General features: G+C 36.5%; 1 protein-coding gene across 4 annotated transcripts in view; it reads right to left on the bottom strand.

The window, feature by feature from the left end:
• PSME4 (proteasome activator subunit 4) overlaps positions 1–18496 on the bottom strand; it is a 99391-nt gene that overhangs the window by 6645 nt on the left and 74250 nt on the right. For all 4 annotated transcript variants that reach the window (XM_030310584.1, XM_030310585.1, XM_030310583.1 and 1 more), the window contains 9 exons: positions 18173–18298; positions 17464–17616; positions 15638–15742; positions 14752–14843; positions 13857–13988; positions 13286–13494; positions 11299–11384; positions 1945–2073; positions 1104–1259 (listed from right to left, as the gene is read on the bottom strand). In XM_030310584.1, coding sequence (XP_030166444.1) covers positions 1104–1259; positions 1945–2073; positions 11299–11384; positions 13286–13494; positions 13857–13988; positions 14752–14843; positions 15638–15742; positions 17464–17616; positions 18173–18298 — 1188 coding nt within the window. The remainder of the gene's footprint in view (positions 1–1103; positions 1260–1944; positions 2074–11298; positions 11385–13285; positions 13495–13856; positions 13989–14751; positions 14844–15637; positions 15743–17463; positions 17617–18172; positions 18299–18496) is intronic.

The following is an 18496-nucleotide window of genomic DNA, read 5'->3' on the forward strand; positions in this document are numbered from 1 at the left end:
GAAAAAAAAAGAAAGGTAGTTTTAATGAATGGCATGATTATACTTATAGTAGCAGTTATGCTTAAGCCTACTACATGGAATATAAAAATAATTATGAAAATGTTCTACAAGGTCCAGCCAAACAGTAAATGCAATTTAATGTGATTACTGTAATATTTAAAATTAGGAAATACTGATTTCAAGATTTCCACCTTTTCATTTCCATTCAAGTTACTAAAAAATACAAGTTAAAAAGTTATGGATAACTGTAAATATTTACACTGAAGTCTGCTGTGGTTGTCATAACCAACTATGAGTATCTAAGGGACTAGACGATATTGGCTCCCATAAAACAATAAAGCTGTACTACAAAATGAATAGGCTCATTAGGGAGGTAGAAAAATTTCCATTCCTAGTTTCCTACTGATATAATCTATTTTCAGTGCTCTCAAATAGAATATATAATTACTGGGAGTGTTCTACCATACAGAAAACCCATAAAGCCCATAAAATTAAAAAAGTACAAATTTCACAAAAATTTCAATGAATTTTCTTTACCTAAGGCCAATTTCAAAAGTTGTATCTTAATCCGTATTTACTACAACATGCTTTTCTTACATTTGGCTATTTTAACTAAGAGATTTATCTTTTTGTACAAAATGTTAATGTAACCTCACCTCAAAAGCTACCTTTAATTTCTCTACCAAGAAAAATAAAAAGGGGCAACAATCCTATTTTAAGTCTACTGGATAATAGCATTTGTGTGTGGATTTTTATTCTCTTGAAATTGCCTTCATGGACATTCCTATTAGCTCTTAAGTTAGTAAGGAAAATATTATCACCTGCAATTTCACATATAAGAAAACTTTGGTTCAAAAATGTTATCTGTCCACGTTCAAAGAGATGCCAGAACAAGTACATGCCCAATGTTTGTTTCCATTTGTACGACAGGAAGTCATGATTAGGGTATCAAAACCAATCACACAGAGTATGTTAAAATGAAAGTTACTTTTAATAATTTACACTTTAAGAAAAGCAATCAGTGCATACTTATTAAAGAGGGGGTAGGGCATGATGCCTTCTTTAAATGTATTACATTTGATTTGCTGTATCTCAAACTTTACCTCTAGTTGCTCATCCTCCAAAAGACTTATAACCAGCCACCTGATGTCTTTAACTGCATCTTCATTGTTAAGGAAAATAAAGAGGTTATAAAATACCATGGTCTGGAGGTAGGTCAGTACTGTGTATCTAGCATGCCAAGAACTGCTTCTTGCTGTCTGTAAATGAGAAGAAGTAGAAACAATGCAAACAGTGCTACCAAGAACAAAAATGACAGAAATTACACGCAAATAATATAATCTACTACAACTCTACTTTTACAAGTATAGTTAGAGCAAGCTCATGTCCTATATCCTTCTAAATAAAAGGTTGCATAAACAATTTCAGGTAAACTTAGTTATTTAGAATGGTTGAAAGTAAAGGGAAAGGAACACATTCAAAAGTCAACTCTTGAAGAAAATTATTTATAACTAATGCTCTGACTCCTCTAAGAGTGGCACATTATTATTATTATTATTATTATTATTATTATCATTATTTTTAACCAGAAACCAGGAAATACAAGTGAATAAAATAAAGGGGATATTGATGAAAGGGAATGACCACCCCCCTCACTCATAAGCACATTGTATCTGAGGTGCTTCAGTAAGTGGCTCTTTGTGTATATAGAAAATCTGGGGGTTGAGTGATTGCCCCCAAGGTCACAGAAGTTGGTGGCAAAGGCAGGTACAGAATCTAGGTCTGTTTCTTTGGTCAATATATGTCTTCCCTCATACTAAAAGAAAATTCAAAATGAAAAACAAATTTCGGGTTTTATGTGCACTACAGCGGACTCTGTGAAATTCTTAGAATGATATACCAAGTTCTAACAAAATCATATAAATATTTGTTATACACTCTTACTTGTTTTAGCACCTGAAGTACCAAAGGCACTTGATGAGGGTAAAGCAACCCCTGAGACATTAGTGACAAACATAACTTTGCATCTCTTTTCAGTTCATCATAGCTATTGTCATTTTCCACTGGGGCAATCTAGAGAACAATAAAAAAGACAAACACGTAATTGAAAATAACAGCCAAGAAGTACAAAGGCATCCTTACATAAAAAAAAAAAAATCACATTTTACTTTTAAAAGTAAACTTCTACGCAAATTTTCAGATATATACAAAAACTAGGGAATAGTACAAGGAGTCTCCATAAAATCAATTACCTCTTCAACAATAACAAACTCACAGGTAACCCCCTCATTTTTTACAACCCCCAATTATCTGAAGCAAATCCCAGACATACTTCACCCACGAATATTTTATTATAGATCTCTAAAAGATAAAATTACTTATTAAAAACAAACCTGGAATGACATCACCCACTAAAATTCATTATAGTTAAAATATAAAGTGTACAGTAGTGTTCAAATTTCCCCCAATTATTTTGTACATGTGTTACTGCAACTGGTTGTTTGGAATCTGGTTCAATATAATGACCACACACTGTATTTGGTTCATGTGGCTCTTAAATGTAAAAGATTCTGTGAAAAAATGTATTTTAAAAAATCTCTAAATTCTCTCCATCCTCTTTTAAAAGTCCTTGCCTTTTCTCTTATTTTTTAAATGTTTATTTTTGAGGCGGGTGGAGGGGCAGAGAAAGAGGGAGACACAGAACCCCAAGCAGGCTTTAGGCTCTGAGCTGTTAGCACAGAGACTGACGTGGGGCTCGAAATCAGGAACCACGAGATCATGACCTGACCTGAAATCATATGTTTAAACGACTGAGCCACCCAGGCGCCCTGCCCCCCCCCCCCCCCCCCGTTTTTAAAACAAAGTGGAGGAAGGCCTGGCTCCTTAGTTTTGTATTGTCCCCTATAAATGGCCTTCTCTTATTGCATCCCTGTGGTGGCATTCATTGGCTCCAGCATGATTTTTTTCTTTTTTTTTTTTTTTAAATTTTTTTTTTTCCAACGTTTATTTATTTTTAAGACAGAGAGAGACAGAGCATGAACGGGGGAGGGGCAGAGAGAGAGGGAGACACAGAATCGGAAACAGGCTCCAGGCTCTGAGCCATCAGCCCAGAGCCTGACGCGGGGCTCGAACTCCCGGACCGCGAGATCGTGACCTGGCTGAAGTCGGACGCTTAACCGACTGCGCCACCCAGGCGCCCCTGGCATGATTTTTTTCAAGTTTAACTGTTTGAGTACAAAATAAATGGTGTGTACTTCCTTCACTTATGGTCAATATTCTTTGTGATGAACCATTATAAAAAGGTTTGCAAAATGCTGACACTCATATCTTCTTCATAGAGAAAAGCCTTCCCTCCTTCAGAATGTTTCCTTCCTATTCTCCAAATGCGAACAATGAATTTTTTTTAAATGTCATTATGAACTAATGAATTTCAACAAATTTAATGGTTTTAATCTTAGTGGTGCTCAAAATGGCTCCTGAGTCCTTTAACATAACTGTAACATCCTTGATTTCTGCTATAAGATGAATGAGGTCTATCCTGTACATTTCTGGTCCAAACCTGAAATCAGCTATTTCTCCAAGGAGCCCTGATTCTTCTAGTGGAAAATGATACCTAGAAACCATAATCTGGGCACTACGAGTAGTGATCACTACTAGGCTGATTAGTGGTTATGAATTTTTGTGGACATTGCTAGGAAATAAGCATATTTTCTAAAGAGAAACAGATCATGAGATCATACTGATGTTTTCAAATTTAGGATGACTGAGATTTTACTAAACAGCTGTATTTTTATATCTCTTGTCAACTCATGCTAAAAATTTCAGTTCCTATTGCTAAAAAAGGAACAGGCTCAAAATGATGTCAACTGCCCCCAACCCTGCAAACCAAGACTTAACTGTAGTTTTCAGTTAAGTCACGCCCAGGAATATGACCATCACCCAGGTAATGTGGAATTACCTTATCAGTGACAGTAATAGTAAACTCCAAGACAGACCTCTGCCCCTCCCCTACAGAAAGATGACCTTGTTGGAAAGAGTCCTTTTTGTTTATGCCCTTCCTTGTCCCATTCCCCTACAGCCTTTAAAAAAAACCTTCTATGTTGTAGAGTTCCTTGAAGCTCCTTTCTATTTGCTAAAGGGGTACTGTCCCCATTCATGATCACTGGACAAACAAACCCAGTAAGATCTTCAAATTTATTCTGTTGAATTTTTTTTTAACACTATTGGCAATTAATATTTGCTCTTCATTAAATAACATAATAGCTTCATTCCAATATTAGAGGATGCATTTCTCACAAGGCATGCATGATTTTTTTTAAGTTTATTTATTTTGAGAGAGAGCGAGAGAAGAGAGCACGCAGAGCCTAATGCGGGACTGGATCTCATGAACCGTGAAATCATGACCTGAGCCATTATCAAGAGTCAGACGCTTAACTGACTGAGCCACCCAGGCACCCTGATTTTCTGTTTTAAAAGTCACCACTCTGTGTATTTATCCTTACAACCAGTTACATAGTGAGGTGAGATTCATTTCATTTCGCTTTTTGTAAAGGGAATTTTCATTTAATTTTGTTTTCTGATCATAAAAAGTATTTTTAAGTCTCCAAAGACAAATTGGTAAAATAAAGTACACTTAGGTAGCCTTCTTTGTCCCCAACCCTTAAATAAGTGTCCTCTAAAACAGCGTAAGTATATTTTATTTCTTTTTTCAAAATTTATTTATTTTTGAGAAAGAGAGAGAGAGAGAGAGCGCACACGTGTGTGCATGGAGGAGGGGCCGAGAGGAGAGACAGGATCTGAAGGCTCCACACTGACAGCAGGGAGCTGGATGCAGGGCTTGAACTCAAACTGTGAGATCAGGACCTGAGCCAAAGTCAGACACTTAACCGACTGAATCACCCAGGCACCTACCTCTCGTTTCTTCTGAAAGTATAGCTTTAATATGGGAAAAAAATTATTTTTTTCTAAAACACTAAGGAAGTCAATTTAGGGGAGATATTCAAAGTTTAGTATTCCCAAATTTCTTTGCATACCCATAACAAATGGGAACTTAACCATGCCTTTACTTTAACTATCCTTATTTACCCAGCTTTAGCCTGGTTACTCTGAGCTCTCTTTTAGTCCTTGGGCCTGCTGAGTCCAGTTGTAGCAAGAATCCTGACAAGTCTGTTTTTAGAGAAGACCTCACCCTCTGTATGTGATCCAATTCCTGACCTCCACCTTTGGTATCTGATCGTCATGGGCTGCTTTTCAGGAAGAATCCTGTCAAGTCAGTTTAGCAGGAATCCCCTGCCCTTGACGTCTCCTCTTAGTACACTATCCACTGACACCTCCTCCCATTCGTCTTGTTGGCTAAGTATCCGCAGCTGTCTGCTGTATTAGGCTTGGAGCCCAGTCTCTCTCCCCTACTCAGTCTTGACACCTATTGCAACAGACCTAAATAAAGTCTTCCTTATGATTTTAACAGGTATCAGAATAATTTTTCTTTAACAACTAAACCTCCAAGTAGAGTAAACTAATTCACCATGTTAATTTCCCTTAGCAGACTTTACTAAAACCAGCATATCAGATTCCATCTCAAATCAATCGAGAAAAGATAGATTATCTTGAAAAGTAAGCTGTACCTTTACACCAATACTTTATATAAAAGTAATCATATCAATTTTCTATCTTATACTGCGAATTTAAATTCAAAAGATAAAACCATAAAAATAAGACAAAAGTTGTTTAAAAAAATAATCTTGGACTAGCAAACTTCAAAACATCATTAAAAATAAAGAAACTTATGAAAATGGAACACCTTTATAACACAAAAGAAAACTGGCAAAATACAGATAGCTGGCAGAAAAATAAAAAGAGCCAATGTACAAGGAGGCAGTCTCACTAAAGAGGTACCGTGATTTTATTTTTAATTATTTATTTATTTAAAGTAGGATCCATGTCCAAAGTGGGGCTTGAAGTCACAACCCTGAGAGTAAGAGCTGCATGCCAACCAGGCACCCCAAGAACAGTAATTTTTATTTGACCATCAAAGATTTAAGAAACATCAGGGTTTGCGGGAAAGAGATAAGACAGGCTCTTTGGAGGGCAGTATCCACTAAAATTACCAACACAAACAGACCTTTTACACAGCAATTTCATACACAGCAATTATCCTACAAAAATACTCATATTTGCAAAAGACTATTATCACTGTTTTTTTAACAGCCAAAAGCTGGGAATAACCAGTGACCATCCACAGAAAACTGATTAAACGGTAATACAGTCGTCATTATAAAGAGAGGCAGTTATGTGAAAAGATGGCCCTTATCAATTTGCAGCTTGAACTAGTTCTAGTTTTTGTACAACAAACCCATACACACACCAACCAAACTGGTGTATGGTACAGGTGTGTTCACAAAGGTATAAACAGATACACACCAAACAAATTCAGCGTAAAAATTATTACAAATACCCAACAGTACAAATGTCCAGGCCATGTAGATGGAGCTGTTTTCCTTTGTCATTTAACTCCTCCACAATAAAAATGAGGTGGTTTAGAGTTTGGTTACTTGAACTGTAGTATAAAAAAGAAGATACTCATTTGCTGCCAGGCCTACCATTACCACCAGAAAAATTTAAGGTGACTCACTCACCTATTGAATCAGTAGTCTCTCTTCCTACCATTCATGAAAAAAATTTGTTTTATGAATAAAATTAGGACATAATGTTCTCAAGTTGAGAACAGATTAAAATGTTCTACTAAAACCAGTAAAATCCTGAAGTCCAATGGATAAACTTCACTATAAAGAATATCATGTTCCAAAGCAGCAAATTAACCATTATTAATTACCAGCATAGGATAACAATTCATTTGGAATAGACTACTTTTATATGCCAGTGAGATAAAAATCTCTTAGATATAATTTTTCAAGTTTTTATTTATTTAAGTAATCTCTACTCCCAATGTGGGGTAGAAGTCACAACCTTGAGATCAAGAGTCACATGCTCTTCTGACTGAACCAGGCAGGCACCCCCAAATATCTTAGATATTTTACTTTGCAGGGATTTTCTCTATGAACAACATCCTGTTTGTGGAACGAAAACCTTTTCAGTTACAAATAAAGCCTCTAAGTTTGGAAGAGTACTCCCCCTCCAACACTTTTTTAAAAAAGTATTTATATATTTGTTTAAGTAACCTTTGTACCCACTATGGGGCTCAAACTCATGACCCCCAAGATCCAGAGTCACAGGCTCTACCAACTGAGCCAGGCCATCTCCACAAAAGTACTTTCTTCTTAGTTCATCTCAAGAAACAACATCTACATTTCTTTATCAGCAACTGCTCTATAGGTAAGTTTGCCTGAATCATACCAACTCACTTCAACTTTAAAATTTTCAACTTTAATATTTTCTTAAAAGCATTATTTTTCTTTCTAGATATGACTTTTAAAAGAACACATGTGTACACTGTCTTAATGTTCTAACTACCATATGTGTAGTTATAGAAACACGAAGATTCACACAACCTTAAAGTTTGCGAATGTTCATCTGGGACCGAAGGGGGTATACACTGAAGGGGTGTATAGACTTATACACAGTATAAATTGGTTAAACGATTTCAATTTTCTGATGTTGAGAATACACTGCAGTTTAAAAAAAATGTAACTACTAGAGAAAATTGAGTGAAGAGTATGTGAGACCTCTTTGAACTATCTTTGTAACTTCCTGTGCATCATTATTTTTTTGAAATAAAAAGTTTGGGGAAAAATGTGCCCATGAAATTTAGGGGCTTTCTTCGGGTAATGCTAATTATTATCATTTGCTTTCTGGTCACATTACAGAACAGACTGACATACAGTGATTTGGGTTTTCCTTACGATACGAAGTAAGAAAGGTGTTTTATGGTCTATTTGTAGCATAAATATGTGCATTTCTTTGCCAATTTATTCATCCCTCCTGCTGATAACAACAGTTTGATTAACTTTGGAAAAGCATCCTTTTCTGTCATTCTGGTAGGTCTGTCAATCAAGGGATCATACAGCCTAGCCAAAGTGTAGCAAGAGACCCAAGCCCAGCCAATGAGACTTTTTCTGGACACCTGAAATCTTTTTTTTTTTTCTTAATTTTTTTTTAAATGTTTATTTTTGAAGGAGAGAGAAATAGAGTGTGAGTGGGGAAGGGGCAGAGAGAGAAGGAGACACAGAATCTGAAGCAGGCTCCAGGCTCCGAGCTGTCAGCACAGAGCCCGACGTGGGGCTTGAACTCACAAACCGTGAGATCATGACCTGAGCTGAAGTTAGACGCTCAACTGACTGAGCCACCTAAGTGCTCCTGGACATCTGAAATCTTGAAGAGAGAAATGCAAGGAGACAGCATCTTGAGGAGGCTGTTAAATTCTGTTACCTAGGTCCCCAGGTACTGAACTGCCTAGATATTTCTAAGTGATCTATTAATTTCTGACTGAGCCACCCAGTCACCCCAATGGCATGTAACTTTGTACAACATCTGTAAATTTTTCTCTAAGTTTGGTATATGCAAAACTATTATTGTACAGTGGTGAGTTTTGATGAGCCCTTAGTGAAGTCTGAAATAAGATATATAATACATCCTCTCTTCCTCCCTGATTGTAGTCATCAGAACTATTATTCCAAACTAAAATGCGGTTAGGGGCGCCTGGGTGGCTTAGTCAGTTAAGTGTCTGACTTCAGCTCAGGTCATGATCTTACAGCTCATAAGTTCTGTGAGTTCATTTGAACTCACAACATTGGGGTCTGTGCTGACAGCTCAGAGCCTGGAGCCTGCTTTGGATTCTGTGTCTCCCTCTCGCTCTGTCCCTCCCTTGCTCTCTCTCTCTCACAAAAATAAATACTAAAAAAAATTAAAAATAAACAAAATAAAAAGCACTTAAAGATTATTAACAAGGGGCGCCTGGGTGGCGCAGTCGGTTAAGCGTCCGACTTCAGCCAGGTCATGATCTCACGGTCCGTGAGTTCGAGCCCCGCGTCGGGCTCTGGGCTGATGGCCTGGAGCCTGTTTCCGATTCTGTGTCTCCCTCTCTCTCTGCCCCTCCCCCGTTCATGCTCTGTCTCTCTCTGTCCCAAAAATAAATAAACGTGGAAAAAAAAAAAATTAAAAAAAAAAAAAAGATTATTAACAAAAATAATCTACAATAATTACAATATATACATGTATCTGACACCGTGCTCTCTGCTTTACAGGCATTGTCTCATTTCATCCTTGCAACAACTCTGTGAGGGATATTGGTATTATCCCTCACTTTATATATAAGGAGTCAGTCTTACAAGTTCAGTAGCCTGTGCAAGATCACAAAATTGCACCTCTCACAAACAGGATTTTAAAGTAGGTCTCTTTTTTTAAGTCTAAAGCCAATGTTGTGTAAACTATTCCTGTTTGAAAATCCTCCTCCTTTAACCTTTAGCGGTATGCAGACTCTTCAACTAGAATAGGCAAATAATAGAAACTTCCACTTTGATATAGATTTCAAGGTTTTTTGTTTTTTGAATTGCTACACAACTGTTTTTTGTGGGATGAGATATATAACACTTCATTTAGAATCTAAGAAGCATCTCAAGTATGTCCAAAACAGAATTTCTGATCTCATCTCCTACCATTTCTGAGTGCCTCCCACAGTTTAATAAGCAACAATGTGCTTTCAGACTCCTTTCTTTATCTTCACTCTACAAAGCTGATGTGCATGCAAACTGACTGCTCATTTGTGTGCTATATAGTGTCTTTGTACCCCAGACCCCACTCACCATGATGACCTAAAGCAGATTCTCAATCTCAACATCTGAAGATGCAGGTGAAATGTTAGGCCTGTCACAAGCAATTCACACAATACAGCTTTCTGATGATTTCAGTTTTATAAATGTCACATGGATTCAAAATATCCTTCTATCAAACCTCACTCTCATACACCTCCTTACTGATTTTTTTTTTTAAATTCTACCCCTAACATGGGACTGAAACTCCCAACCCTGAGATCAAGAGTAACATGCCCTTCCAAATGAGCCAGCCAGGCTCTGCTCTCCTTCCTCCCTCCCCGTTTCCCTCCCTCCCTTTCTTTCTTTCTTTCTTTCTTTCTTTCTTTCTTTCTTTCTTTCTTTCTTTCTTTCTAAGTGAAAGAAAGGGGTAGAACTCCAACTATCCCCAAGTTCACCGCACATTATGCATGTAAGAACCTATGAGATCATGTTCTATATCCACTGCTTATGTGGCAGTGGAGAAAAGTTTAAGCACCACTGACCTAAAGAAAAACCCTATGTACCCCAATGACTTACAAGTAACATGGACCTATATACACTAATAGCTACTGTCCATTCTTCTATCCCAAAAGATCCCAGAGGTGCTCATGGGCTTTAGGCCCTACACAGAATTCTTAGAAGTATTTTAGTGGTGAATCTTTTGAAAATTACTATGTAGAGCTCTATTTTTTGAAATTTCCCAAAGACAAAGTATACTGTGGCAAAACAGAAGTTTAGCATTATACTTGCTGAGAAACAGTAACAAGGACGTTCCTACTGAAATGGTAACTATATTGAACAGTAACTGTCAAGTAGTGGTGATGTCTGTCCCAACGGTTCCAAATGTGCAGTGATACCAGACTGCTTCCTAACCACATGTGACTGTGGACTACAACTGTGGCAGCCAATGTATCAGTCTGCGACCTTAGTTTATTAGCTTCATCATCCGACTAGATGATAATTAGAACCACCTCAGGTTATACCTTTTGTCAATGTCGTTATAGGATTACCAGAAACAAGTTATTTCTGGCAGATATTTGTTACAAGCTATTATAGTCCCATTGAACACTGTAAAATAAATACGATATACTGTATGTAGAATATTTAATAAAACCTCAGATTATACACTAAATAAAAAAAATCAGAAATAGCTACATTCAAAAACTTCATTGTGTCTTTTTTTTTTTAATTTACGAATATTTTCCTAAACTATTACTTTGAAATTGGTTATCGGTAAAACAGTACTGTCTATGAACTCTTCACGTATCTGTCAAGATCCTAGGCTTACCAAATGCTAAAAAGATTATTTAAACAAGTATTAAACTACCATCACCTCATGATTTCCCTGCAACTATTCTACTTCTTAGAGATCCAACCAGGCCTACACAGTCTATAAAACTATAAGCCATCAGATGATAAATATAAAATATAAATTCCCGGTGAAGGTCAGAAGGGGATGCATTCTTTTTTTTCCCCTCCTTTCCAAGTTGTTATTTAGATTCCAGTTAGTTAACAGAGGGTGATGCATTCTTAATTTCAGCCATAAACTTACCTTAAAAAACAAAGGTAGAAGTTGAAGTTGTTCTGTGACAGCTGTAGAGAAGGATCTTCCGGCACTAGCCATCAGCCATTTCAATACTATTTGAAAACACACACACAGAATCAGTCTTTGCTATATAGTCAGAGAGCAAAAAGTAGAATAATATTGTAGTGCTGGTGTCAGAGAGTCACTCTGATAACTCCGGTAACTAACTCTTCAATATTAAGAAAGAGATCATCTACGTTACTTCATAAATTAGACACTCACTAATCAGCATGATGACAGGAACCACAATAACGGGTGTCAACCAACTAGGGTACCAAAGCCACTCTCAAAAATGAATCAGCAAAATTATTAACAACCTACTAAATAGCAACACCAACTACAAATTAAAACTAGCCTTCATTAATTTTCATGCAGTAAAAGTGATAACAAGTTAGTTGTTTATACTTAGAATGCTTGAAAAAATTTTAAATATAAAAGTAACAAGACACCTCCGATAACCAAGACAATTTTGAAAAAAAAACAAAGTTAGAGGATTCATACTTCCAGATTTCAAAACTTACTAGTAACTACAGTATTCAAAATAGTGTGGCACTGACATAAGGACAGACAGACATAAAGACCAGTGGAATAAACTAGAGAGTCTATAAGCCCTCACACATATGGCTAATTTTCAGTAAGAGTGCCATATTCAATAAAGAAATGAGTCTTTTCAACAAATGGTGCCAGGAAACTGGGTACCCATCAGCAAAAGAATGAAGTTGACCCTCACCTTACACCATATACAAAAATTAACTCAGAGTGGATTAAAGATCTAAACTTAAGAACTATAAGTACAAAACTCTTAAAAAAAACTTAAAGGAAAAACTTCATGACATTGGATTTGGCAATGATTTCTTGGATATGATACCAAAAACAAAGACAACAAAAGGGAAAATAGGTAAATTAGACTTCATCAAAATTAAAAACTTTTGTATCAAAGGATACTAATATTAGACAGTAAAAAGACAAACCACTGAATGAGAAAATATTTGCAAATCGTATTATGAGATAAGGGGTTGATATCCAGAATATATAAAGATCTCCAACTCAATAACAAAATTAATAACCTAGTCCAAACATGGGCAAAGGACTTGAAGAGACATTTCTCCAAAGATTTAAAAAAAAAAAAAGTGGGGGGGGGGAATTAGCAAATAAAAAGATGTTTAACTACTGATCATTAGGGAAACACATCAAAACCATGGGGTTATCTTTTTCACACTCATCTGGATAGTTGTAAGTCACAAAAACAGAAAACAAGCATTGGCGTGAGCATGAAAAAAATGCAACCCTCTTGCAGTGCTTGATGGTACGAATAGAAAAAGGTGCAGCCAGAAGAAAAGAGCTTGGTTGCTCTTAAAAATTAAGTCAAACATAGAATTACCATATGGTCCAGCAATTCCACTTCCAATATCTCAAAGAATTGAAAACAGGGACTCAAAACAGATACCCATACAATACTGCTCACAGCAGCATCATTCACAGTAGCCAAAAGGCACAAACAGCCTACATGTCCCTCAACAGATAAATGGATAAATATTGAAAACACTATGCAAAGTTAAAAAAAAACAGACATAAGAGGACAAATAATGTATGATTCCACTTATATGAAGTACCCAGAATAGGCAAATTCAGAGACCAAGTGGAATGGTGGCTGCCAGGGCAACGGGAGGGTGGGAACAAGAATTTACAGATAGGAATATTGGGTGCAGAGCTTCAGTTCTGCAAGATGAAGTAATGGAAATGGACGAAGGCAATGGTTGTACAACAACATGAATGTATTTGATGCCACCAAACTGTAAATTTTATATTATGTATGTTTTACCAAGGTAAAAATAAGGGGGGGGGGGACGACAAAAGGATGATCTAAATAAATGTCTGTTTTGTTCTGTTCCCCCCCACCCCAGTTATAAATTGTCTGTTTTTAAGTGAGTTTCTATTAATTTTAGCCACTCACTAGTTTTCAAGAGTTTAATGCCTTGAGTTCGTTCATCTTCTTCACCAATTCCATTTTCTTCCATAACATGGTTCTGAATTTCTTCATCCACATCCATGAGGGGTTTCAGTTTGTCTAGAATTCGAGCAGTAAACTCAGGGACCCGAGGGGATGCTGTTGGCGCCGTGTTTGGCAAAGAAACATCTATCATAAATATGTAGGTCAGCACACTGTGAAATGAAATATGTATAATGAGAAGAAATCCCACATTATCAATAAAACTAAGGTTCAAAAGCGATGACCCAAGCAAAATAAATATTTGAATGATGACTCCTGTGAGAGAGTCTCTCGTGCTGTGCCTAGAATTTGGAGGCACTGAGAACCAGTCAAATGCTCACCTCTGGCTTATGAGCTCACTGCTGTCCTGTTTTACATGATGGCCTCCTGTCTAGTGTCCCAAACACAATATATAACACTACTTGAAGAGTACCATGGAATTCAATATAACATAACCAGTACTATGAGACACTAAAATTTAATTTAAAAAAAGAACTCAAGAAGTATACCATACCACAGAGAAAATAATACCTACCTCCCTATTCTTTCCCTAACATTTTTGTAAACCTGGGTGAGTTTGGGTTCCAAGTACTTCAGTAGTCTGTGCAATAGCTCTGGCACTCTCCACTCTTGCTGGGCAAGGCCACCTTGCAGCACATAGAGTCGACTAGAATTAAAGCACAGGACAGTTGTGTTAGAGCCTGTCCCTGCCTTTCCATATGACAGTATAGATTAATGGAGTCTAGACTCTACTTCAAATTGTTTCATTTTCTTACCTAATAAATAATAAAATGGACAATTCAAAACAGCACCTTTATGAAGATTTTATTACTTTTACTGCATCATTTTCTCTGTATTCTCATTTCCTCTCCACTACTACATAATCAAAAGAAATACTGACTTGAGAATATGAATTGATTTCTAAGCATCACAATATTCCCCATTAAATAGTAATAGCAACAAATTGTTATTCTTGTTAACAAGATTACCTAGATTTCCTTCTCTAGTCTACTAATTTTTTCCAGCTCCTTATATCCCACACCAAGAATACTTTTCCTTGAAAGGATTACTCTGTTCTTTCCTAATAAGAAAGAGTGAAAAAGGAGAGGATGTGATGAAGAAGTTAGTGTTGTCATGGCATAAAAAAGCGGCCCCAAAAGAAAAGATCTGACAGCGGAGATGGCTGAATCTAAATTTTGTCTGAATTGCTCAGGTTGCCTCCATTTCTACTTCTTCCCAGCTGGAGAAATAACTCTACTTAGTGTCATAAATTGTACTGAACTGGATCATTCATCTCTCACAAGAAAACAGTTACATCATCTAGCCTTTAGGAGTATAGACAGTTCACTTCCATTTACACATCAAGAGCAAAGCTGTTATCTTTTGTTGCAAAATCTTTTGTTAACCTTGTAAGTTTTCTTTTTATTTACCATGCATCTACAAAGGATCCTCCTTCACCACTCAATGGTGATTCCAACAGTAGCTCAAAGAGCCAATGAAGTTTCCGGGGATCTCTGCTTTCCTGTGTTGAAAACATAAAATAACAATAAAAAGAGGGGTCCTACAATTTTCTATATATACCAGATCCTGTTAGTTTAAAAATTTTTCTTTTTAAGTTTATTTATTTGAGAGAGAGAGAGAGCGAGCGAGCATGTACATGAGCAGGGAAAGGGCAGAAAGAGAGAATCCCAAGCAGGCCCTATACTGTCAGCACGGAGCCTGACGCAGGGTTCAAACCCACGAACTGTGAGATCATGACCTAAGCTGAAACCACTAGGTGGACGCTTAACCAATGAGCCTCCCAGGCGCCCCTGGATCCTGTTATTTTAGCAGTATTATAAATAAATACAAGTATGAGGGGAGAACATCAAACTAAAACTCATAGGTTAGTCAAATACAAATATAGGTCATGTTAGAAAGACTAATAGTAAGAAAACTGTTCTTAGCTAAATGGATTGTCTTTAAATCAAAGTTTACAAGCTAGGGACATATTTAGTGTGGAAAGTAACATCTATATAACCTTGTATCATCTGGCTTTTACTATATGTAAGTCACATTTCCAGATATCTGATACAATTTGCCATTTAATCTAAGAATGCATTACCATGACAAAGAAGATGTAATTAATAATCACTTAAGAATTATCACTCAAGGTTTATGTGAAAGGCTGAACAGCCATCTTTAATTACGTTAGATAACAAAAACGTGAAGAAAAATTTCAAGACTCAGGAGATATAATGAGATTTCACAGGTTTTAAGAAAGGGCATGAAATAGTTTGAATAGATCAGTTAGACACAAAAAGAAGCAGCACTTACACAGGATGTCGCTATACAAGTTCCCCAGTCATTGTAAGTTTCTACTGTAATGTTGGACAGTGCTGTTCTAAGCAGAGGGCAAAGAAGCTCCCAAAGCTTCTCCACCTACTCAAAACGAAATACATGGAGAAAAGTTAATGACATACTCAGAACATTTCTTTTGAACCATCTTTCCCTACCTAGAAATACACACAGATACATGATCTGATACTTATTTAAATTATTTCTTAGAACACCTACATAATCCAGGAAAATTAACTTCACCATGTTATCATCATAAATACCCATGTATAAAAGTGAACTATTCAGAAAAGAGGAGACACCTTTTATGGTTCCTTACAATATCTCATACTACTGAAAAGCTTCCTTTTAAAAATCTTGAGTAACATAGTACACTGGACTGAAACAAAACCTCTTTTTTCTAAGTTTTGTATGCTTATCGAGGTCACTTGATTAAGTCCTAATATGAGAAGCAACAACTTTTTAATACAATTCAGTATTAGCCTGAAGTATAATCTTCAAGTTCCAAGTTTTAGATTACTATAAAAAGCCTTTTAAAAGTGCTCTTATACAGAGACTGCAAATACATGTGTATAGATGCTTCTCACAGGTTACTGAGAATACAAATCACCTTGAGATCTTGATAAAATGCAGATTCTGATTCATTAGATCAAGGTGAGACCTGAGATCCTACTTTTCTAACAAGCTCCAGAGTGATGCCCATGCTGCAGGTCCAGGGACTGCACTTTAGTCAAAAGGACCTACATAGGACAAATGGGGAGGGAGGGATTGGGATAAAATTTCCAGTGGTAGCATCAGGCGTTGAGGTGGCGGTGGGAGGGCGGGGAAAGCTGTACCATGAACAACTAATAAAGAAAGGAGATGTGCTCTGGAAAATAGGTAACTACAAAATGACGGAGACAGGATGACAAGGATATGTATGACATGTTTAAATAAAACTGTTTCATGATATGTGAACAAGAAAAAGGCAATATTACAAATCCCAAAAAGTATGCATAATTAAGTCTGCCAAAACCAGCAGCTGCATCTCTTCCTTGAGGAAATGGTGGCCTGCCTTGTATTTTCGCATTCTGGATATTTTCAATCTAGTCCACCTTGCTAAGAAACTAACCTTAGGGTAGGTGTGTAAAACTAAATCTATCAATTAAAAGGAGGGATACTTAAAAAAAGGATGTCAGACTCAGACTGTAAGACTAAACGAGTGATGCAGATGAGCAAGAAGGCTAAGAGAAAGGATTTTTAAAAAAATGTTTATTTATTACTCTCGAGAGAGAGGAAGTATGTGTGTGCGAATGTGCACTCGCAAGCCGGGGAGAGGCAGAGAGAGGAGAGAATCTGAAGCAGACTCCACGCTCTCAGTGCAGAGCCCAATGTGGGCCTGGATCCAACAACCCTGGGATCATGACCTGAGCTGAAATCATGTTGGACACTTAACTGACTGAGCTGCCCAGGAGCCCCTAAGAGAAAGGATTTAATGAGAAGCTAGAGAACGCCTCATGAGGGGAGAAGCCCATGCCCGGCACACATGAGGCAATGCAATAATGTAAGACCAGTATCAGGATCTTCCCATTTTTCAAGAGTAATTAAAATCTTTTTTTAGCGTTCTTCTCCTAGTGATGGCAAATAATTCAAATTCCAAAAGATAATGAATGTTGCCTTTACACCACTAGTTTGTGATCTATACTCAAAAGCAATATGGAATTTGAACACTTCATATTTTCAGTATTAATACTTACTGTGTTGGGAACTACTACATAAGTGGGTATTATAGCTTTAACAGGGAATGTGCTGCACAAATACATCACCTTTTCAAATGTCCAATGCTTAGAACCTCTGATTAAACCAGCTATAATTTCTGCAACACATCGCTGGGTGCTTTCATGTGAATCTGCAACCAAACGTTCTAAATGGGGCTTCAGAATTGGCAGAAACGCATCATCAAAGTTTCTGAATATGCCCTATAAAAACAACAACAACAAAAAGTTCTTCAGTGTTCAAATGACTCCATTATAACGATAATATGCTTATGTTTATTTACATTACTACTGTGGTTATAAAACCCCAAGTGTTCTTCCCTTTAGAAATGCTTTAACAATCGCTTCTCAGCCTTTTGGCTAAGATCAAGTGTAGAAATGCTTTACCAATGTCTACAAATTAAAATAAAAACTGTTACTTTACATATCGCATTAAAATATAATGAATGAAATCAAAATTACTAACCTTTCTGACCTTAAAAGTATCACACACCTCAAAAAACTCAAATGAACATCAAATGCATATAGTCTTGTGGGTTTCTCCTTAGGCTCTAATTACAAATATTAGAGATAAATATTAAAGGCTTTTCTTAAAAACTCCTAGACTTTAAGCTAAGATCAATATGACTGGGGTAACTTCCAGAGCCATTTTAGATGAAGACGGCAGATGGCCAAACTCAATTGTGACTTTAAAACTTATGAACCAACAAACTGATAGTCACTAAGCTTTATGAAGAAGGATATTAAATAACACATTTACCTTAAAGAGGCAAAAACGGCGAGGATTAAACTTATCTTTTCCTTTTCTGTCTTCTAAAGATAGAAAAGTAATTAACTGTTCAACAAATTTAGGATCAGAAAAATGATCAAATATAATCTGTTCAGCCTATAAAGTTAAAAAAAAAAAACAAAACAACATTCAGGGTTTAAGATCTATTTAAAAACAGGATTCTGAAACATCAAAATTCAATTGTAAAGTTTTAATTATCAACAGTAGGCTGTTATTTTTGTTGTAGAGTTTTTACTTCTCATAGAGGCTTTCTACAACCAAAATAATATCATCAGCTAGAAATGCTAAATCCGT

Source organism: Lynx canadensis, chromosome A3 (assembly GCF_007474595.2).
Source record: "Lynx canadensis isolate LIC74 chromosome A3, mLynCan4.pri.v2, whole genome shotgun sequence".
NCBI lineage: Eukaryota > Metazoa > Chordata > Mammalia > Carnivora > Felidae > Lynx > Lynx canadensis.